The sequence below is a fragment of the Eleutherodactylus coqui genome, chromosome 2, assembly GCF_035609145.1.
Source record: "Eleutherodactylus coqui strain aEleCoq1 chromosome 2, aEleCoq1.hap1, whole genome shotgun sequence".
NCBI lineage: Eukaryota > Metazoa > Chordata > Amphibia > Anura > Eleutherodactylidae > Eleutherodactylus > Eleutherodactylus coqui.
The window spans coordinates 43210988-43235570 of NC_089838.1; the positions used below are offsets into that span (position 1 = coordinate 43210988).

General features: G+C 48.2%; 1 protein-coding gene across 1 annotated transcript; it reads left to right on the forward strand.

The window, feature by feature from the left end:
* The first annotated feature begins 15178 nt into the window (after positions 1-15178).
* On the forward strand, positions 15179-24567 carry LOC136611252 (SLC35A4 upstream open reading frame protein). The gene is made up of 3 exons (XM_066590688.1): positions 15179-15225; positions 23260-23355; positions 23919-24567. Exons 1-3 carry the CDS (start codon positions 15193-15195, stop codon positions 24114-24116), a joined length of 327 nt encoding a protein of 108 aa, XP_066446785.1. The 5' UTR covers positions 15179-15192; the 3' UTR covers positions 24117-24567.
* The last annotated feature ends 16 nt before the right edge of the window (positions 24568-24583 follow it).

The following is a 24583-nucleotide window of genomic DNA, read 5'->3' on the forward strand; positions in this document are numbered from 1 at the left end:
GTCTGAGCATCCATTGGAGAAGCGGGCAGTGGAAAACAGAGCCCCTGGGAACATGAGAGAGCGTCCCCTGTCATGTATTCCCGGCCTCTGCCCCCCATGCATCAACTCCAATCTTCCATGCACTATAAACCAGCTTAGTCATCTACTATGTCCCAAGCTGCATCTCCACAAAGGTTTGTTTCCCTGAACCTATCACACATCCAAAGTGGCCACATCTTGGAGCGTAACAAAGTCTGGTCAAACAAAACCTTTGTTCAGACAATCATGATGTTAGCACTGGATACAGTGGCATTGGGAAATATAGGCCTCCCAAATGCAGCAAAATGGCCGCCAGAGGCAGAAAGGGGCGGGGCTACAAATCTCCCAGGTGAGGCAAAATGGCTGCCGGAGGACCGGGCGGGGCCAGGGGCAGCAGCACTTCCAGGTGAGGCAAGATGGCCGCTGGAGGAGGAAGGGGCGGGGCCAGGTCCTGTCCCGGATGGGGAGGGACTGGAAGTAACATCACACACCCTGAAAGTGAGCACATGGGGGGAAGTAACTTCAGGGTGGGGGCAGGCCTCACTACATTTACTGCAGAGTCACACTATGTTGGATTGTAAACATTGCAAGCACGGCCGCCATTACAGGGAGGGGCTGTAGTCAACACAAAGACATTACATTGTTCATAAGCAATACACATACCCCCCTACATGCTTTCCCCTCTTCAATCTCTTAACTACATTATACCTCCTCCTAGCAATCTAAAAACACCTTTCTTTCTGCTAGGCTTCCTGCTCATCTTCTGAAAACTTTCTACAGCCTATCTTATCTGTCCATGACCTAACATTTCTTTCTGCAACTTTTCCTGGTCCTTCTCTTTGTATAACATTTCTACATGTTCAGTAAACTCTGCTGCCTTCAGCAACCAGATCACAAGCTCTATGACCTTTGTCCTTGCTCACTTTGCTCAACTCTATGCTACCTGCTTATTCTATTCTATTCAAAGTTTCTGCACACAGTACTGTTTCTCTTGTAAAATCTGCTTTCTTCAAATCCTTCCCATATAACCTCTTTCCCACTCAGAATTATAATGCACATTAATTCTACAAAACACAGGGAACGACAAAGTAAACAGAAAGGGTTAATTGGAAAAAGCTTTCAGTTCACTCTTATCAGCAGCCCTCCCCCCAACAATAAACACTGCACATTCTTTCTATAATAGCAGACAGACGGGATTACTGGAGAATACCCACAACGGCTCAAGGTATATATATATCTCATCTACCTTTTTTAACAACCCACCGTCTAGTAATCCCCAAGAGCACTTCTTGTACACGATCTAGACAGGACATTTAGCTATACACAGAGACTGACGATTATTTTCAATGACCAAAACCTCAATAATATTCTGGAGAAATCAGCCGTCACAAAGCACGACTATACTTCATACGTATATACCTTTCCACATATGAGAACATAACACGCTCAATCATAAAGTTAAGTATACGTATCATAAATCTTCCTAACCTCACACTAGTTTTACCTAGGAGCACGTGTCACTGGCGTGTTCCCTCAGACTTAAACAGCCGAGTCCGCCCTCCCGACACATTAACCCTCACAGAATTTATCTCTTGGTCTTGCATAAACAATTTTTAACCGTCTCAGACACAACAGCATACACAGCGTACAAAATACCCCTAGACAGGTAACGTGGTGGTTTTACCGAGTGGACAGAACTAGAGTTATTACCTGTCTTTCAGTGAAGGTCCAGTCTGGATCAGGAACAGGCAGAAAAGCAGTCAGAACCCAGCTTTGACACAGGTAGATAAAGCAATCTTACCGTGTTCTGTAGATTTTCGGGCCCCTGAGTTCTGCGTGCCATCTGCAGATCTCTGTACGTTCCAGGCTGTGACCTCACAGATCCACTCGCTCACCCAGGGACTCCAATTGTGCTGGATTATGTTTTTCTCCAGCAGGCTTTGGGGTATTTTGTCGCTTTCCTAATTGTGTGGAAGCAGTATGCGCACACTGACCAAGTCAAACACAAGGTATGAATCTCATGTTAAAAATGGCTCTCCTGGCAGAGACGTCCAGACAGGCCTTTTTATTGAAAAAGGATAACACCTGCCCTTTATGGGCGTTTAACAGATTACATCACTAACATATATATATTCTTATTCGCTAGATTATACAGAGTCTCCCGCCTCCCTACCCTCCCGTCCTCACGTCCGCCAAGGTATGGACTTTGTATTCTTTAGCATGCAGACAGCCTTAAGGAATTCTGTGTAGTTGACAAGATGTGTTTAACTAGCTTGTGTTTGAAGAGTGGAAGGGGGCCTAGGTAAACACACAGTATTGAACACAGGATATACACATAACACTATGGCCCTTTAACTTCTTAGAAACTGGTTGAGCAACTTCGATGTATTTAGAGCAAATACATCACCCATCCATTGGCTAGCAAATACCATGATTAGATTGTGTGTGTCCTTTCAACTCCTCAGAGCTGAAAGTCATTACAATAGCAAAATACATTTGGGTTATATACAAATATCGATAGACATTTTATACTAAATAATTATCATGTCTATCACAGTAATAGTGACATCCCCCAGAGCGGCCCCAGTTGTAATAGTGACACCCCACAGAGCGTTCCCTGTAGTAATAGTGACATCCCCCAGAGCGGCCCCAGTGGTAATAGTGACATCCCCCAGAGCGGCCCCAGTTGTAATAGTGACGCCCCACAGAGCGGCCCTGCGTTAATAGTGATATCCCACAGAGCGGCCCCTAGTGGTAATATTGACATCCCCCAGAGCGGCCCCAGTGGTAATAGTGACATCCCCCAGAGCAGCCCCAGTGGTAATACTGACATCCCCTAGAGCGGCCCCATCGTTAATAGTGACATCCCCAGAGCAGCCCCAGTTGTAATGGTGACATCCCACAGAGCGCCCCAGTGGTAATAGTGACTTCCCAAAAAGCTGCCCCAGCGTTAATAGTGACATCCTCTAGAGTGACCCCTGTAGTAATAGTGACATCCCAGAGAGCGACCCCTAGTGGTAAAAGTGACATCCCACAGAGCGGCCCCAGTGGTAATAGTGCCATCCTACAGTGGCCCCATATAGTAATAGTGACATCCCACAGAGCACTCCCAGTGGTAATACTGACATCCCCCCGAGCGACCCCAGTGGTAATAGTGACATCCCCTAGAGTGGCCCCAGCGTAATAGAGACATCCCATAGAGCGGCCCCACTATTAATAGTGACATCCCCCAACGCAGCCCCAGTAGTAATAGTGACATCCCCAGAGCGGCCCCAGTTGTAATAGTGACACCCCACAGAGCGTTCCCTGTAGTAATAGTGACATCCCCCAGAGTGGCCCCTAATGGTAATAGTGACATCCCCCAGCGCGGCCCCAGTGGTAATAGTGACACCCCACAGAGCGGCCCTGCGTTAATAGTGATATCCCACAAAGCGGCCCCTAGTGGTAATAGTGACATCCACCAGAGCGGCCCCAGTGCTAATAGTGACATCCCCCAGAGCGGCCCCAGTGGTAATAGTGACATCCCCTAGAGCGGCCCCAGCGTTAATAGTGACATCCCCCAGAGCAGCCCCAGTGGTAATGGTGACATCCCACAGAGCGCCCCAGTGGTAATACTGACTTCCCAAAAAGCTGCCCCAGCGTTAATAGTAACATCCCCCAGAGCGACCCCAGTAGTAACAGTGACATCCCGCAGAGCGGCTCCAGCGTTAATAGTGACATTACCCAGAGCGGCCCCAGTAGTAATAGTGACATCCCCCAGAGTGAGCCCTGTAGTAATAGTGACATCCCACAGAGCGGCCCCTAGTGGTAATAGTGACATTCCCCAGAGCGGCCCCAGTAGTAATAGTGACACCCCACAGAGCGGCCCCTAGTGGTAATAGTGACATCCCCTAGAGCGGCCACAGCGTTAATAGTGACATCCCCCAGAGCAGCCCCAGTGGTAATAGTGCCATCCCACAGTGGCCCCCTATAGTATAAGTGACATCCCCCAGAGCGCCCCCAGTGGTAATAGTAACATCCCCCAGAGCACCCCAGTGGTAATAGTGACATCCCCCAGAGCAGCCACAGTGGTAATACTGACATCTCCCATAGCGGCCCCAGTGGTAATAGTGACATCCCCTAGAGCGGCCCCAGCGTTAATGGTGAAATCCCACGGAGCGGACCCAGTATTACTAGTGACATCCCCCAGCACGGCCCCAGTAGTAATAGTGACATCCCCCAGAGCGGCCCCAGTTGTAATAGTGACGCCCCACAGAGCGTTCCCTGTAGGAATAGTGATATCCCACAGAGCGGCTCCTAGTGGTAATAGTGACACCCCACAGAGCAGCCCCTGTAGTAATAGTGACATCCCCCAGAGCGGCCCCAGTGGTAATAGTGACATCCTGCAGAGCAGCCTTATTGATAATAGTGACATCCCCCAGAGCAGCCCAAGTGGTAATAGTGACGCCCCACAGAGCGTTCCCTGTAGTAATACTAATATCCCACAGAGCAGCTCCTAGTGGTAATAGTGACATCCCCCAGAGCGGCCCCAGTCGTAGTAGTGACGTCCCACAAAGCGGCCCCAGTGGTAATAGTGACATCCCACAGTGGCCCCCTATAGTATATATAAGTGACATCCCCCAGAGCGCCCCCAGTGGTAATAGTGACATCCCCCAGAGCACCCCAGTGGTAGTAGTGACATCCCCCAGAGCAGCCCCAGTGGTAATACTGGCATCTCCCAGAGCGGCCCCAGTGGTAATAGTGACATCACCTAGAGCGGCCCCAGCATTAATAGTGAAATCCCACGGAGCGGACCCAATATTAATAGTGACATCCCCAGAGCGGCCCCAGTTGTAATAGTGACGCCCCACAGAGCGTTCCCTGTAGTAATAGTGATATCCCACAGAGCAGCTCCTAGTGGTAATAGTGACATCCACCAGAGCGGCCCCAGTGGTAATAGTGACATGCCCTAGAGCGTCCCCAGCGTTAACAGTGACATTCCCCAGAGCAGCCCCAGTGGTAATAGTGACATCCCCCAGAGCGGCCCCAGTGGTAATAGTGACATTCCCCTAGAGCGGCCCCAGTGGTAATAGTGACATGCCCTAGAGTGGCCCCAGCGTTAAACGTGACATCCCCCAGAGTAGCCCCAGTGGTAATAGTGACATCCCCCAGAGCGGCCTCAGTGGTAATAGTGACACCCCACAGAGCAGCCCCAGTGGTAATAGTGACATCCCCTAGCACGGCCCCAGTAGTAATAGTAAAATTCCCAGAGCGGCCCCAGTAGTAATAGTGACATCCTCCAGAGCGGCCCAAGTGGTAATAGTGACATCCCAGAGAGTGGCCTCAGTAGTAATAGTGACATCCCCAGAGCGGCCTCATTGATAATAGTGACATTCCCCAGAGCAGCTCAAGTGGTAATAGTGACATCCCACAGAGTGGCCCCAGTAGTAATAGTGACATCCCCCAGCACGGCCCCAGTAGTAATAGTGAAATTCCCAGAGCGGCCCCGGTAGTAATAGTGACATTACCCAGAGCCTCCCTAGCATTAGTAGTAACATCCCCCAGAGCAGCCCCAGTGGTAATAGTCACACCCCAAAGAGAGACCCCTGTAGTAATAGTGACATCCTCCTGAGCGGCCCCAGCGTTAACAGTGACATCTCCCAGTGCGGCCCCAGTGGTAATAGTGACATCCCACAGAGCGGCCCCAGTGGTAATAGTGACATCCTACAGCGTGGCCCCTGTAGTAATAGTAGCATCCCACAGAGTCGCCCCTGTAGTAATAGTGACCGCCTGCCAATCAGACGCTGCAGCGTCACCATTGCGAACTTCTACTCCGAAGCGCTGTCCTTGCAGTGATGTTCCCCCGCTACAGTTCTTGGCCCCTCACATGTTCGATGACCGGATGGGCCAAGCGCTGTTACTGCAGCCATGTTCCGCCTTCTGGCCTGCTACAGTCCCCGGCACCCTCAGATGTGCATTCACCAGCTCACAAGCGCTGTTCCTGGGACCATGTCCCCCGTGCGCTGCAAGAACTGCAGGGAGGCTTTCAGTCTTCTGTCCCAGATATAACTTTGTTTGCTCATCTGGCACTGCTTCTTCCTCCCTGCTCTGACGAACTACACTGGAATTCCGAGGGGGTTATTATTGTACCTTGACGCCACCGGAAGCTAGGGGTTTGACAGGAGGAACGCCCCTGCCAAGCCCCTAGCTCCCAATTGGTGGATTTGTCAAGGCTGCTAGCTGCAGCGTGGCCATGGATGTTTGCCTGGCCTGGAGTGTTAGGGTTTGTGTTCCTGTAAGGCCTACATTTTATGTAAGCCTCACTGGAAAATAAACCGTCACCCTAAACCTCCAGGCCACGTGAATGAAAAGCAAAATTAAATGCAGACACTGTCCTCTCCTGCAGCGCCCGCTGGCAGCGGGTGTCGTGCTGCTGCCGGCACTCCCTATCCTTGTGCCGCCACCGCTCCCTTCAGCATTCGCTGGCAGTGGCTCTGGTCCTGCCGTCAGTGCTACCTGTCCTTGTGCCACCACCGCTCCCTCCAGCATCTGCTGCCAGCGGCTCTGGTCCTGCTGCCAACGCTTACTGTCCTCAATCCGCCGGGGCTGCATGTGCTCCTGCCGAGGCCGCTGCATCTTCTCCTGCCACTGCCCCAGCCTCTCGTGATGCCGCCGATGCCTCCGCCGCTTCCTCTCCTCAGGCCACACATGCCCCCAGCCAATCACAAGCCAGGGGCGTGTCTACATGTCAAACTCCTGTATTATGTCGCCACCCGAAACTTCCGGTGGCGACATAATACAGGAATACCTTGAGGGGGAGGTTTGCTCAGGCGACCGGTGCGCTGTCGGCTCGGGCGCGCTCCCCACTGTGCTGCTGAGGCACCCCGCCTCCAAGACAGCAGCAGCCACAGCCGTCGGAGTGGCCGTAAGACTGCTGCAGCTGCAGCCGACAGAGCTGCACAAAGAGCCAAAGCAGCAGCCGGGTGGTGAGTTAGACAGCTGGGGGGACGTAACAGCACACTCCCAAACAGCCAATCGGGAGCTAGCGGTGTGACAGGGCTGTCCCTCTATCAAAGCCCTGTCACACTCCTAAGTTCCGGTGGCGGTAAAAGTTGTATGTGTCCGTGCGTGTGTGAGTGGGTTTGTGAGTGACTTACATGCTCCACACTTGATCACATGACGGTGACATAAAAAAAATCCTTCCTCCCAAATAAGGGAGTTACATGCTTAACCCCTGATCACATGATGGTGACATCATAACAGGTCCTGTACACACATGGCTGCTGAGCTAGGTGTTCGTTAGTATTCTATAGCAAATCGGCACATGGATGGAGGACCTTTGATGATGTCACCATCATGTGATCTGGGTTGGAGCATGTATCTCACTCACTCGGGTTGAAGGACCTGTGATGACATCATCACAAATCCTTCATCTCCAGTGCTGTGCTGCTTGTGATCCCTGTTCTATGGGATGAACATTGTATGTAGTAGAGCTGTGTGTGTGATGTGCATGTAGCAGAGCTGTGTGGTGCATTGCACCACCAGAAACACTGGTACTATAATTTCCTAGTAATTACTAGGTTGATGACATGAAGGTGACATATGATGCCTCAAATAATAGCCTTGTGTTGGGCAGAGTGTTAAAGCAGCAGAAATGCAGTCCTAAGCTTTTGCTCACGACCTGAAGGTTGCGAGTTCAATCCCCGCCTGTTTCAGGTAGCCCGCTTAAGGTTGTATCCAGCTTGATGGGGGGTAATAAATAAATAAGTAAAAAATAAATTACTTGAAAGTGCTGCGGAATAAGTTGACTCTATACAAATAACAGGATGCATTTATTTATAGAAACCAAACCATGCTTCCATACATAAGACAAACACATGATGGAGAAAGTAAATAGAATGAATGTCCTGTGTAGGAAAATTGGGCTGATGTGTTATAAATAGGTTAAATAATGTATTTTCTGTGTAAAAATGTTCATGAAAGCAATTTAGTTTTTTTGCTGTGAAGTAATAAATGCAAAACCAGAATTAATTACTTTCATACATTTTTCTAGAGCCGTTAACATTTTGCCCAATCGAGTTATTGGCACAGTGGGACAACATCCCGGGGAGCCCATAGAACAGCTAGCAAAGTCGAGAGATGGCAGATGCTTAGCCAGCTGTGCCCACGACCAGAAGGTGAAGTTCTGGGATGTGTCAAACATTGGCTCAATTATAGTGGATGTTTACCGGAAGCGGAAGAAAAACCGGCAGCTACAAGCCTTGAGCAAGAAGGCATTTGGAGGAGCTGATGACTTTTTTACTGACTTGAAGGAAGACCAGGCAGAAGCTAAGGAAAAAGAGGATGAGGATGAAGAGGAGAGTGACAGCGATGACTCCGAAAGTGATTAAACAGAAATGTACTGGGCATGTGATGGACGTCGGAGTCCTCCGTCTATTAGACTGGACGCAGGCTGTGCATCTACCAGGGACGGTAATGCTACCAAGTCTTATTAACTCAGCGGAACAACAGAATATATATTTTATCTTCTGGCCATTTTTAACATTTGTAGAGGTGGCACAAGAGTAAACCCGCCATAACACAAGTCAGTGAGTGGCATTGCCGTGCCACCAGCCGTGATCACCTATGCCCCTGTAGCTACTAGCGCTATTTTGTATTGAACTGATCTCGTTACATGGTTCTGTCATAGTTCTGCTCTACCTACCCGTGCCTGTAGGTGTATGCCAGTAATCTACCTTATTATATCGACAGGACTTGTACTTACCTAGAGAAGGCGCACTCTATTGACAAATAATTTTATTAATGGTTTTACATGGAGATCAGAGGACATGGTAGTCGGGACGTCGTGTGCTAGAATGTTATGTCTGTTTACATTGTATCTGGCATGTAGAACATGCAGAAATAAAAGAAATGTGCTTCTCTCTGCCCGGACGCTGCCCAGCATTTACCATATAATATGCATATGTACACGGGGTATATATATGTGAGTGTGTGTAATATATATGGTGGAAAGGAAGTTGAGAAGATAACTTAGATTGGAATCCCCCACCTCTCCCACTCCCCCGCGCCCCTCCCCCCAGGCAGTTGCCCACCCAGCCTGCCCTTTGTCCCACCCAGTGAAGAATACCTGCTTAACGTAACAAACACTGGAACATAACTGTTTGTTTTCCTCTGAGATTTAGTCCTTAACAAATAAAAAGGCATTGTTATTTATCAAAACTCCTGCAGAGTGAAAACCGTAAGAAAGGCGTTAACCCCTTAGGAACACGGCCTTTATTTATTTTTATTTGTTTCATTTTCGGCTTTTGTTTCCTAGTAAAAAAAAAATCTTAAGGCCTCTTGTCCACTTGAAGGCACGGATTCTACTGAATCCCGCAGTGGAATCCATGCGATACATTTTTCTTATCTCTCCGGACGCTGCGGGGCTCTCCTACTGTGCAGGCCGGATCTTTTCTTCTTCCCGGCCGTCGGGTGTGCTCGGCATGCTGGCATTGTGCCGAGCGCATGCGCCGTGTACAGCTTTTTTTTTTTTTTTAAATCTCCTGCTCTTCCACATAACCGCAGCACAGCACTAAAACAGCTGTGGCTGTGCTGCGGATACGGACGGCGTCCATAGGCTTCAATGGAAACCGCAGGAGCCATCCGTGCTGCAGATCCGCGGAAAAATGGAGCATGCTGTGATTTCTTCCCAGTGCGTGCGACCTGCATGCGAGGAAGAAATCCCATCCGCATGCTTTTAGCTGCCCTACGGATGCTAATGCATCCCTATGGGCAGCAAGACGCACGGATCTCCCGTGCGGGGGCCACTTGCGGATTTTATAAATAAAATCCGCACGTGGACATTGGGCCTTACTCTTTTGTTTCTCCACCCATCAACGTAGATGTTTGAGGCCAGTGTCACATTTCCAAGAAACTTTCTCAAGATTTGTGCGTTGCGAGACTAACAAGTCTTGCACGATTATAAACCCTATTGTTTTGAATGGACTTATATACATGAGCGATGCTCTGTGGGTAAAAAAGTTGCTGCATGTCCTAACTTGATGGCAACCTGAACCACGAGGGTCTTGCATTTTTTTCCCCGTCTGCATAGTTGTGCGAGTGTCGTCCTCTAGTTTCTCTAGGTACCATTTTGGAGTACAGGTGTCTTTTTGATCGCTTTTTATTAGATTTTTTTTCTAGGAGACTGGGTAACAAAAAAGGGCAATTCTGGTGTGTGTTTTTTTTGGTGTGGAATAAATAATGTGGTTTTGTTTTTGTTTATTTTGCTTTTTTTTTTCTTTTATTACCTTTTTTATCCTTTTTAAATTAATAAAACTTTTTTAACCTCCCACAGGGGACAAGAACTTGCAGTAGTTTGTTCCCATCTGCTGCATGATGTAATATAATATTAGATTATACCGTGATCGGATGGGCAATCTATCAAACCACATCACAGGCATGGCTTGATAGGCACTCTGCAATGGCAGCCTTAAAGGGGTTCTGTCAGAATAAAAACAAAAAAACATACTCACCTGTGCCGTCAGGGCCGGTCACCAGGAGGCTGCTGCTCCTCTTCTTTCTCTCCAGCAGCTGTCCGATCGCAGGGCAGAAGCTGGCAAAGTGCCAGCTTCCGCCCCTGCTCCAACTATGCCGGGTGGCAAGTACTGCCGCCCGGGTCAGTGGTCGTCGCCCACTGATTGGCCTAGCCACATCTAACTTCTGCCGTCCTCAAAGAGTCAACAATGAGTGCGCATGCACCCCCTTCCCGGCACGCATGCGCACTCGCCGTCAACTCTTCATGGACCGCAAAGGTTAGACGTGGCCAGGACATGGAAAGCGCGCAGGAGCCGCTGGAGCTGATCCTGCACGCAGCAGATAAACAGCGGAGGGAGGACAACAACAGGATTAGGTGAGGGTTGTTTTTTTTTTCACTCTTCTTTTTACAGGTTTTAACTCTACAGGGATGCAGGTGAGTATACATTTATTTATTTTACTGACAGAACCTCTTTAAAGGCTTTCAGAAGGTCCTCGGCTGCCATGGCAACCACATGGCACCCTGTGAACTCATCACGGGGGGCTCTTTAGGACCCCCAAGCATTGATCAGGGCATTTAAATGCTGCTGTCAGAATTAAAGGCAGCATTTATATGGTTCACAGCTCTGTGCTGAAAACAGCCAAAACTTTGTAAAAAATGCATGACAGCGCTGCTGAAACCGCAGTAAACGCAGCGTTGAAAAAGCGCCATGGGATCCGAGTGTTTTGTTTTTTTTTTGTTTTTTTTTAATACCACATCAATTTAATTATCCTATTTGACAATGATCAAGACATTATACTACATTTACATTATATCATATGAGTGACCTTTGGGAAGTAAGCACATGTAATACAGAAAACGTAAGTAGTTACAGTAAAAGACAAATGTGTATCGTTGTATGTAGTACATTGTAGAGACGGTATAAAGAAAAATAATATCATCATCCTTTATAAGCAGCTGGTATGTGAGGGTGTTAATGTGGATATTACACCTCAGACCTGTAGATCCCCTCATTAACTTCCATCCAGCCATTTTTTTTTAATGCATAATAATAAAAGGCCGGCTCAGTGATGAGTTATGGGGCTTCTGTAGAAAGCACAGTACCAGTCATTAAACGGTTAATTATGGGTGACTTCAAGTGGATGAAGCCTTGGCGATAAACACCTGCAGTAACCATGGCAACTGTGATGTCATCCATAGCTAGGCCTATGTCATAAGGAACCCATCCATGAAAACTCCATGACGGAAGGGCTTACGGCCAGATGCAGCGCCATGCTTGGTGTGTCTGGAGACCTGGAGCTTCACCATCTGTGAGGGAGAGGGGGGACACCCGCCTAGCCAGCCCGATCAGCCATAACTGCACAGCCAGATCTTGTCTATTATCCCTAGCGATCCATGGGGTGACAGATGCTGCAGCCAGATCTCCGTCATATCCAGTATCCGCTGCCTGGAGAGGTCACATTTGGATATCTCCATCAGGCATCACAAAGGGGCCTCTGCTTTGCCCTCGCCTTGTTTACTAATAACTATCATATCTTCTTTTCTAGGATGTATTGCTGTAAATGTGATAAAATGTATAAAATCTGCTGTTAAATCTTGGCATTAACCCCCTAAGCCCGGAGGGAGGGCCGTCCTCCAGCCATGGCTCCCCAGAGGTTTCCTCCACAGGGGGTTTTTCCTCTCCTGAGTGCTGGACGATGACTCTTCGTGAGTCGGAGGTGCGCCATTTTCACTGTTTAATCTTACATTTGGAACAATGAAAAAAATGTCATTTCAAATAAAATGTTGTCAATTTAACACGAATGACCGTGTCTTGTGTGTTTGTTTCACAATCTTTGGTTCGGGTGAGGCTGTTTGGGATTCAAGATCGATCACATATGATACAATGATGAAGCCGGACATCCAGTGGGGGCATCTTCAATCCGGATTTATCTCCTCTGCGTTGAGGTCCTCAGCCAAGAATGCAGTCCGGGATAGAACCTCGTTCTGTTTTGCCTCATCTGATCTAGTTTGGTACCGATCACCAGCAGAGGGATCTGGTTGTCTGCAATCTGCTCCCGGTCATAGTCCCCGTTGGTCACCTGCACCCCGTTGGCTGTAGAACTTGGTTCAGCGCTTCTAAGGACCAGAGGTTCACGGTCTGAGATGACTTCTTGTTTGAACGAGGACAATATCGTTAACGCCATTGTAGAACGTGGCTCTGGTGCTTTTTCACGCTGCTCACACTACCCACCAACCCTCCCACAACTCAATATAAATGTCTTCTCCTCTGCGTTCCCCTCCTGATACTCATGAAGCCGGACATCCACCAAGCAGCCAGCCGTCCATAATGGGTTTCCCAGGACTTGGTTATGACACAGCAAATGGACCAAAGACGATTTTCCCACACCTGAGTCACCTAGCACCAGAACCTTCACTCTATGCAATCTGTCCGATTGGCTGCAGTGGTTACCTGACCTGCGGCGGCTGTCTGTGGACAGAGATGATAATGGAGCAGGACTGGCTCAGCTGGGGTCTTGTTTACCTTGTGCGCACTTTTGGATTGCGCAAAAAAATACACAGCTTGCTCTATTTTCCTGCACATTTGCAAAGGGAAAGAGCAGATATTGAACTAATTTCTCTAATTGCCCATTTCAATGAATGGGGGTGTGGTTGTGTGTTTTCTTGTTTTGTAAGAATATACATGGTTTGTTTGGGCAGAAGGTTCAGTAAATCATGTACATGTGTACGGAAATACACAGCGCCCATGCGTGTGACACTGGCCTCAGTGGTGAGGGTGCCCACTGCACAAAATCTGAAGCATTTATTTCCTGCGAACTTGTGCCACACAAAGAGGGCACTTGAGAATGTATGTGGAGCCCCCCAATGTGCATGAGAAAAACAATCCCACAGTAACTTTGTAGTGGCAAAAAGGCGACAAGGTGAGATTGGGTTGGGTTACAGGTGAGATTGGATGAGGTTACAGGTGCGATTGGGTGGGGTTACAGGTGAGATTGGATGAGGTTACAGGTGCGATTGGGTGGGGTTACAGGTGAGATTGGATGAGGTTACAGGTGTGATTGGGTAGCCCATGTTTCCTCATGAAGCCTTCCTTTTACAGTAGGAATTCCTACTGTAAAAGCCCTAAAATAAGCCCTGGCTGCATGAAAAAAATAATAATACATCACCTAACAGGCGCTGTTCGCTCCGCCATGTCTTCTCTGCAGGTACCTGGCACTTGTCTTCAGTTCAAATTCTCCGCCTCCAGGATACGCTGGCTAAGATTGGTTCTGGAGTACCGTGGCTCAGCCAATCAGAGCTAGCGCTCGAAGAACCAATCACACCCATTCATTGAATGACTGTGATTGGTTCATCACGTACTGGCTCTGATTGGCTGAGCCGCAGCACTTGAGTACCAATCACAACCAGCGCTTCTTGGAGGCAAGGTTTTTCAAACCCCTGATCAGGAAGAATTTCCTGAAGACAAGAGCCAGGTATCTGCAGAGAAGACATGGTGGAGCCAACAGTGGCTGTTAGGTGATGTATTTTTTTTTATGCAGCCAGGGCTTATTTTTGGGGTATATATTTCAAACTCCCCCTCCCCCGAAAATCCCGGCAAAAGAGCACTACAAAGTTGTGTGACTTCGTAGCACTGTGCACAATTTTGTAGGGACACACAATCGTGATATCGCCACGAGAAAAAGCAGCGATATCACACAGAACACCGATGCGATAGCTCTGCGATTTTCTAGCGGCGATATCGCGGTACCCCTTGTGTAAGAGGCTGAACAAGATGGGGTGTATGGAAAATAAAGCCAAACCAAAAACAATCTGGCACTAAAAGAAAAACACCAAACAGTAGAAAATGCCAGCATCATAAAAAAACGGAACGCTATTTTTCTAGGTTTTTATTATGTCTGAAGGAGCCCGACGGGGTGTCTGACAATTATGGCTGCCCTCTGGCTGAACTATTTCAGCCTTTAGGGCTTATTCACACAAGTGTGTGCAAAATATGTGCGCCATAGACAGTAAATAGAACCCATTCATCCCAATGTATTCGTTCACACGGGCGTATTTTGTGCGTGCATCTAGTTTGCGCAAAAAAAATGTGCAGCATGTTCTATTTAGTTGCGTATTGCACGAGAATATCCCATAGTAAACAGTGGCCCATTGCAATCAATGGGGGCCGCGTTCGCTGGGTTTTTTGCTCGTGCGTGCAAAGAATATAGTAAAATACGCACGCATGCGCTTAAAAACACCCAAATGGGCGCGTAACCACGTGTGTGAGGTCGGACAGATTTTTTTCCCCATTATGCATTCTTCTTTTGCCATATTGTCATTTAACTCGTTATTTGCCGTCACTTGGATGGATATCACTGCTCAGAACCACTAACCCTCTCCCCCCATGTACACATTAGGGGGGCTCCCGGCATCCTCTGCCGCCCACTATACGGGGGGCGCATATTATCAAATTCTGCAACACCTCAGCCGTATTAAGCAATTCCATCAACCGTATAGCGGGCGGCAGGGGATACCGGGAGCCCCCCCTAATGTGTGCATGAAGGGGTTTAATGTGATAATATGCATATGTATGAAAAAGGACGCTGCAGGGAAAGCAGACGAGCGCCGAGATGGGGATCAGACCACGTGATTCGCCGTCCCCAGAGAGCATCGATCGGCCAGCAGTATCACCATCAGTGCGCATGCGCTGCCTGGACAAAATGGCGGATGACAAGGTGAGTGCGGAGGAGCGGCGTGGGGATGAATGGGAGGGTATTTCCCGGGTATTTCCCGCTTTTCCCTGGCATTTGGTCCTGGTAAGGACTGCCATTACTGAAAGCAGCTAGAAGCTCGGTAGTTAGATGACTTTCTCCGACTTTCCGCCCAGCACATGCACCCCGTCCCGCAGCCCCCCGACGGCCTTGGGAGGGGGGAATTACTTCTTGTGACTAACATGAGGGCAAAAAAAGTTTACTTGTAATGTTGTGACCGGTGCGTCTGAAGACCCCGATGACTATTAAGGGTGTCCTGGGGGTCGAGAACCGGCGATGGTCTGAGCGGTCAGTATGATGTAATGCCACAGTATTGTGTTATACCGCCATCTAATAAGGCAGCCCGAGGGCTTTCAGAAGGCTACATTCACCCAGGCGAGCGCAGAGAACCCCGTGCGCCCTACCTGCGGATGCGAGGCGTCATGCAAAAATTGCGACCCTCTGGCGCTCGTTTCACGCGTGTCGGAGGATCGCCACACGTTTCTCATTGACCTAAATGGGAAACATCATATCGGGCAGCGTGCGATGCCTGACCGTCCCGTTGAAAACGGAAAATTAGGACAGGCTGCGGTGTGTTTTTGTCCGCCCCCCCCCAGCATCGCTCATGTTCAGTGTATTCAAAAGAATGGCGCTTTATATTTGTGTGACTTTTGTGCAGAATACTCGGCGGCAGGCGCTCGTGAAAACCCTGCACTTACTGCTGCGCTGACAGCGTTTGACTGCATTTTCAGCGCCGTTATAATGCAGCCAAGCGAGCTGATAACGCCAGAACTGAAAAATGCTGTCAAAAACGCAGAAACCGCCATCTTCCATGTTTTCAGCTGCGCTGCAGACGCACCACATTCAATAGGTAAAGCGTCGTAAAATGCAAAGACGCATGAAAAACGCCGCGTATTAGCGCATGTCTGAGAAGCCCCATCGAAACCAGTGAGCGCCGTGCCTGCAGTTACAAGTGCCGGCCACTACGCAGAGGACGGCGTGAAGGCTTACTGCTCCGACCTCTGTGTTATTGCAGTGCTGACAGCATGCGCCTGCTCAGCTGATCTGTGGGGGTCCCAGGTGATGGACCCCGGCCGATCAACTAGTTATGACCTATCCTAATCGCAGGTCATCTTTGACAGGAAAACTCCATTAACTACTACAGATGTCAGACTTGCTGGCCTGCTGTTCCCTGCTTCTCTACTACCCTTAGAGCTATTCACATTCCGGATGTACTGTCGACTGCAGACAACACTATTGCTTTGCATTGATGCATTCGGAAATGCCTATTTTACGTGAATTTAAGAAATTACATTCTGTCCTATTTGGCCCATAAAAAGCCATGTGACTGTACAAATAGCGGTGCTGCTCGCATGTTTACTGCATTTTCTACGCACGCTGTCGTGTGATGGTGTGAAAAAAGGGACATCAATTGGGCCTGGTTGCGTTCTTTTTTCACCCGTGAGCGATGCGGTGACCGCGCACATAGGGAGGCAGTGCAGGCGCCGCATTCTTCACTGAACAAATCCGCGTGCTTCCATGTAGCTGGGCCCTCGTGGACAGGGGCCACATCGGCCGTTTCCAGTCTTCATTGCCTGTTAGAAGGGATTGATCGGACAAATCTGTGAGGCTGCTTCTACAGGAGCGGCTGCCACTAGCGCTCGCGGCTTCCTGACAGCTGCCGGGCTGACGCTGCAAGTGTAAGTAGCAGACTTGGGCCGCTCTCACAGCTGTTTATACCGCGATTAGTGCTGCGCCAATCACGGTACAATGGCTCTATTGATTTCAATGGCGCTTCACAGGCCTGCGTTCGAATGTGGCATTTCTAACCCCGGGATTTGCGAGCGCTGTCTGCTCTATTTTCGTGCGCTCTAGCGCCTTTTAAAGCACCTCACAATGATGGGCTGCATTAAAAAATGCGGTCAAAAACGCTGCTTGAAGTTTCTGTTAAATACCGCGATTTCGAACGCACGTTTTGTGAAGGCACGTTGAGAGCGGCCTTAGGCACTTTCATGTGGCTAAGAAAAGCGCTTGAGATTTGTGTGTTGCGAGGTGCCGAAATCTCATACGAATATGAACCCCATTCTTTTAAATGGAGTTGTATACATGAGCGATCTCTGCCCACCTCTACCCGCATCAGGGCATGCCCTTGATCTACGTGTTTTCAGAACGCATCGCCCATTGTTTTCACTGGGACAAGAAAACAAATCACACAGCGGGCGATGCTGGGTTTCCTATTGAAAACAATGGGAAACACTTGCCGATCCTCCGAGGCTGGAAGCCGCGCCGGACAATCGCTACTTCACCTGAAGTGATGGGTGGCATTTTTGACAGAAGACCGCCTGGCATCTGTGGGTAAATTGCACGCCTCACAGCCCGATGCCGCACTCGCCCATGTTTAGGGAGCCTTCGAGGCGCAGCAATCACAGATTGCAGTTCTTTAACCCTGTAATACTCCTATGACATACAGTTGCATCATGGGGATTCAGGATTTGTATGGAGGGGTTGGGAGCTGATCCCGCTCCATACAATGGCAGCCCTGGGGGCTTTCAGACATCGCGGGGGGCCGATCGGGACATTTAAATGCCATTGTCATATTTGACAGAAGCATTTAAAGAGTTAAAGGAGTTTTCAGTGGAAAATACTATTGATGAGCTATCTTCAGGATAGGTCATCAATAGTTGATCAACCAAGGTCTGCCGCTCGGGACCCGACCGATCAGCTGAGCGGGTGCATGCTGTTAGCGCCGCAATAACACAGAGATTGGAGCGTAAGCCTCAGCGCCGACCTCTGCGTAGTGGCCAATGCTTGTAACTGCAGCCACAGTTCCCATTGAAATCAATGCCTGCCACTACACGGAGGTCAGCGCTGAGACTTCCTCTCTAATCTCTGTGTATTTGCGGCGCTAACAGCATGCCCCCGCTCAGCTGATCGGTCGGGTCCCGAGCAGCAGACCTTGGTTGATCAACTATTGATGACCTATCCTGAAGATAGCTCATCAATAGTATTTTCCACTGAAAACTCCTTTAACTCTTTAAATGCTTCTGTCAAATATGACAATGGCATTTAAATGTCCCGATCGGCCCCCCACGATGTCTGAAAGCCCTCAGGGCTGCCATTTCAGATTGCCTGTCAGATCGCAGTATAATATAGTTGTGTATGGACAGCACTGATTACGCGTCCATAGAGAACAATGGGCTCTCATGTGTAATACACGGCAAAATAGAATATGTTGCGTTCTTTTTTGCACTTGTGTAAAACGCAATACATACATGCAAATATGAGTGACGCAGGATAAGTAAATATATTTGCCCACAAATTACAGCGTATCACATGTGCATAATACAAGGTAAACCTGCGCCCGTGTGAGCCCGGCCTTCAGATGGACTGTATGTATTTAATACTGTGTGTCCACTGATCACTCTTGTGGTTTAATCCCCTCTAGTCATTTTATTCGCCCATCGGGGTCGTTGACATTAGTCTTTCTGAAATCTAAATCCTTTGGTTGTAGTAACGGATTGCTTATGTGACTATGTAAGCATTGGTGGTCGCTGGAAGCCAACTTGTCTTCTACCTTAACATCGGCACCAGATCACCATTTGTGAATACGAAAGGACCAGGCTTATCTCCTCTGGTTGGGAACTCAACAAGCTATTGTAGAGAAGCTTGTTTAAAGGGGTATTTGCGAAATTGACTTTACTCACCTATCCACAGGTGATAAACTGATCGGTGGGAGCCTCAACGCTGAGACCCCTACTGATCTGGACAATGGGGGTCCCGTGTCACCACCACCTCCTTATTGTGGACTCGTGGCAATCCCTGAAGTGACGTACAGATTGAATGGAGCGGCGGCCAAACAAGAGCAGGACTGATTCATTCATTTCAATGGGGCTGATGGATCTAGTAGAGTACAAGCACTCAGCGGTCTCATTGAAGATGAATGGAGGGACACCACGCATGCACAACTGCCGCTCCACTCAATCTCTTCCTTAGTGTTGAGGGTGCAGTAACCCCATGGTGAAGTGGAAAGGGGAACACTCGACTCCCTTTCTCTTTTAGTTAGGGGGGGGCAGCTGTGAACCACCACCAATTGGGCTTTTGTCACCTATACTGTGGATAGGTAATAAGTCAATTTAGGGAATACCCCTTTCGTGTGATTCTATCTATTTCTTCCTCCTGCTTGTAGATGCACCAGGGATATTACAATCAGCATTGGCATGTTGAACTCATCAATTATTACGATATCTGCCTTTATTGCCATTTGAGTAATTTCATCAACCAACAGATTATCACAATCCTTAATTTGCCCAGAGAGAAACCAAGTAATTTTGTAGGTATGATGCCTTATAATGGCTAACAAAAATACATGATGTTACAGCAAGCTTTCCAACCTCTCAGGGTCCTTTCTCAGGCTTATATATAACACCAATTCTATAATCCCAGTTCCTTGCTTAGTTTGCAAGCAAACCCAGAGGGATTCTAGTTCTTTGTGTATTTTTAATTGCCATTGATTTAAGACCATCCTTGACATAGATAGCTATTGCATCGCCTTTTCTTTATACTTTGTTTCCTGTACAATGTGTATCCAGGTACAGCTATTTCCTAATCATTACAACACTTTCATGCTAGAGTGCTCTTGCTCTGTCAGCCGTTTATGGCTCCTCTTGGCAGCTGAAGGCCCCACATAGCGGGTGTCCTGTGTGATGCGAGTTCCGTCCCGGGAGTGTCAGGCGCCACTCGCTGACGCCCGTGTGAATGCACCCTTACAGAGCTCAGGGCTAAGACTTTGTAATTCATTCAAGTTATTTTAAAACAAATAATTGGTTGTAAGATGCGCCACAAGATCAACATCACTCTCTCTCCTGCAGCTTTGACAATATTCGCAATACTCCTTTCATCTCCGCTGACTGCGGCTCGTTCGGCACATCCAAATTCTGTCCTAACGCGACACCTCTAATAGTGGAATTGGCAACAAGACCTTGTCTTCTCTTCTGTATCCGGCTGGTTAGTAACGCTTGTTCCCCCTTGCAGAAAACTTCTCCCTTGTTGGTCACATAAACAGCCCTGTCAGCAACTACATCCCCATCTAGTGAGAAATGCCGGAGGGATTACATACATGTAGCTCACAATTAGCATGCTTATACTCCACAACTTGCCATCTGTTCCCCCCCTGCGCACTTCTGTCTTGCTGCACTTATGGCATGACGCCCTCGCAAGGAATAAACCCGGTCAGAAAGAGGACTGCGAATGTTGGAACACCGCCAAAACCGTTTACCGTTCGTACCATATTTGGCAACGGCCGAGACTGGGCTCACTGTAAGGCTGGGGTCACACGGGGCAGATTCCCGCCGGAAATCCCGCGTTTTGGCCGCAGCAAAAACTGGAGATTTCCGCCGGGAGAACTGCCGTGGAAAAACCCATCGTTTCCTCTCATAGATGAGAGCGCGGCTGCAGCGGAAAGAAAAAACAAAGACATGCTGGTTTCGGCCGGATTAACCGCAGCGGATTGGCCGTCCCGTGTGGACGAAATTTCTGAGAAATCTCGTCCACATGGCTGGCTAATCCCGAGATTAGCGGCCGCAGGCGGATTTGCCGCGCGTAAAGTCCGTCCGGAATTTCCGCGGCAAATCTGCCCTGTGTGAACCCAGCCTAAGGGCTCACGTCCACGGGCGATGCACGGCCACGTGGTATGCGGTGAATGGAGTTGATGAAAGTCAATAAACTTTCATGGATACATGTGGGTGCGGATGCGCATGAGAAATAGATTGCAGCATGCGCAGCGTGAGCCATATACATTTATATAGGCCACATATGCAACGCTGTCCATACGTGACCCAACTATGAAACAGCGGGGAATTAAAAAAGAAAAAGTCACCCTGCGCATGTCCACGTGTATGTGATACCCGCAGCCATGCGTGGTCTCTGCCGGTATTTACAAACAACAGTAAAACTATGTCGGAACACCTGCAACGTTTTACCAATACGGCCGTGAACATAAGGCCTAAATCAGGAGTGCCGTGCAGTATAGACAATGAACTGTCCGTATTATCATATGAAAGCACAATATGTGCTGCTTGTAATGGTGCATCCTATAGGCCTAATGCACTCGGGCGGATTGGCATTGCAGAATCCACAGCAAATACTGCCATAACATGCCATTGAAAAAATACCTTTTTTTGCACACGAGCGGAAATCAACTGCAATTTTCTGCTTGCTGAGGCAAAATTGCAGCATGTTCTATTTTTGCGCGGATTGCGTTGATGTCAGTGGAAGCCGTCTGATCCACGGACATTGCAGAAGGGTCGTGGATTCTGCGTCATCACTAGGCGACGACACGGGAAACGCAAAGGTTTAAGAAACAAATCTGTGCTGCAGATGTCTTATGGCGAGCCATGCGGACCATCCGCAGTACAGAGAAGGCGGATGCCACTGCTGCCAGGGCTGGATTCCACATGCGGTACCTGACTTGTCCGTGTGCAGCCGGCCTTAATGTGCAACCTGGTAATTAGTCTGCCTTCAATTTTAGTTAAATTTGATGTCCTCATTTTCTGGTTTATGCTGCATTAGCGCAGGACCCGGGTAATGCGGTGCACTGCTGGCTGTCGGGGAGTGTGCAACTCGGCTCCTAATTAAATCTCCTCCAATGATGTCACAGAGCACAATTTGATTTCACCATCTGCTTTTCGTTGTATGTTCCCAGAGATAATACATAAGCCGGGTGATGGGATGTAATAATCTGCTGTAAGTGTAACCGCTGTCCTACAGCAACCAGCAATCTGGCTGGAAGTGATGCCAGATAGCAGAGGCTCGGGCGGGTGAACGCCTATAGTTTATACACCCGCTAGTCCATGGAGTAAATGGGGATGTAAATAGGGGGTACATCAATGCTGATCTGAAGGGCTTCCGTTTTCTGGCAGGAACTTTGTAAAAATAGGTCAAAGTAACAGTCGCTGGCCGGAGCCCCAAACCGTCATCGGAATACAGGCATCACACTGCAGATGGCCTGACTGTAGAACTAAGAACCTGTCTGTATGTTCCGTAATAAGCAAACCTACGTCTACGTTTGACTCGCCAGAAGGAATATTTTGCGCTCTCTAGGGTTGGGCTACGTACTGTAGACATCGGGAGCCAATTTTACAATTAAGGCACATTTACAACTAGCTGTTGTGGTCATGTGAAAAAAACCTCAGAGTACAAGCATTACGGTCGGCTGCACATAAACCGATTCCACAGCAAATACCGTTCGGAACACGCACACTTGCAGAAACCAATTGTGATTTCCGTGAGCGGAGGAAAAATCGCAGCATGTCCTATTTTTGTGCGGATTCCACCCAGCTGGCTTCCACTGACTTCCATTGACCTGCAGCAAATCCGCAATTGACATTGCAAGAACCATGGGGAAACACAGATTTAAAAAAAAAAAAAAAAAAAATCTTTACTGCGCATGTCCAATGGCGAGCGGCCATGGCCATCCTCCATACAGATGAAGATAACAAAGCAGGTATGCAGGGTTGCTGGATTACGCTTGCAAAATCTGACCCGGTTGTGTGCAGCCGGCCTATAGGCGATTTGTTTTACAACCCCAATTCCAAAAAAAGTTAAGATTGGATGGCTTCCATTGACTTCAATAGAAGCCGTCCGTGCGGGACCCGCAGTAAAACGGAGCATGCTGCAATTAGTTTTCCAAAAGATCTGCAAATCCAATTTGCATGCGTAAATTCAGCTGTGTGCGCCCATGATGGTCTATGGGCGGCTTGAACTGCGGATCGTCTGCGTTGGTGCCGCAATTCAATTCCACCCTTGGACATTGGGCCTTAGTCTCTACAGTAATGTGAGGGTCCCAGTCTTATTTGGGCTGTACAATGCAAGCAAAACTAATTATTCTTTGACCAAATATTCTCTAATGACTAATTACTATTTTAACTTATTCCCTTCAGCTGTTCTTGGAGTACAGTAACGGTTCTGGTGATTGTGTCCATACTTAATGTTTGCATTCATCTATCTCTGTGTTTTTACTAGGGCTCCCCAAAACTAAAGGACCTCAGCTTCCTGAAAGATCAGCTAGAGAGCCTGCAGCGTAAACTGGACAATGGAGGACAGGCCGAAGGGTCTCAGGTGAGACTTCATCAACGCTCTCTCCTACTCCATACTAGACTGCGCTCCCCACGGCTCCACTCATTGCTTGATGTCCATATTGTTGTGGACGATCAGTGGACATGTAGACGTCACCGATGGGTTATATGGATGCGTTATGTCTATACGGTTATTACAAAGTATCTTCCTGACTTGAAACTTTCCTAACTCACGTTTTAAATGATACATAAGTTTGATATCAATGGGAGCAGGGACTCTAAAATTTTCATTTAGCAAAACTGTCTAAGGCCGTCTCACACGAACGTATTTGTATTGCGTATTATGCGCACAATGTACGCGGTAAATGGCGTCAAGGAAAATGTATTGATTTTCATTGTTCCACTTGCGTATATTTATTGTGTATGCTACACGCGTAAAAAAGGGCACAGCCTGTTCTATTCTACAGCGTATTACACACGAGACCCCTATTGTTCTCTATGGGTGCGTTGGAAATGCAGTGTATTTACTGCATAAGCTCAATGCACTTTCAGCAAAGTTGAACGTGTGTGTTGTCTACAATCTTTAATTGTCTTCCTCTCTTCTAGGAAGGAACTCTTCTGAGTTCTCCATTTTTCAAGGGATTCCTAGCTGGCTATATCGTTTCCAAACTCAGGGCTTCTGCTTTCCTTGGCTTTGTGGTAGGAACTTGCACTGGGATCTACGCCGCCCAAGCCTATGCGGTTCCCAATGTGGAGAAGACTATCAAGGACTACCTTGGTTCTTTAAGAAAAGGACCAGATTAGACTGGAAAGAAAGTGCTGATTCTCCTTTTTAAACGCTCCCTCAATGCTTTAAGTGCTTTATTGGACCTGTTCACAATATCGGGTACTTGACAGCTGTATACTATTGCAGCCTGTGCAGTTGGCTCATCGCAATGGCCAGTGGGTAATAGGGATTAGCTCAGCAGATGCAAGGTGCTGCTAAGTGCTTTCCTACATTCTACTTCTCTATATTTAATACATTGTGTTTTGGATGAAATGTTACAGAGCCGCGGAAACCTCGCCATCGATTGCCGAGCATCCGGGGAAACGTCTGGGATATAACTCTCTAGTTACCACATATATATCATACAAATGGCTTTCTTCTAGCTCTTACCGGACGTTCTGTCTGCACCTTTATTTCTATATCTTTCAATTGCATAAACACCTTTAAATTTGTATATAAATAAATGGAATGTGATGCCAACCATGGAAATATCCGTATAACCGCC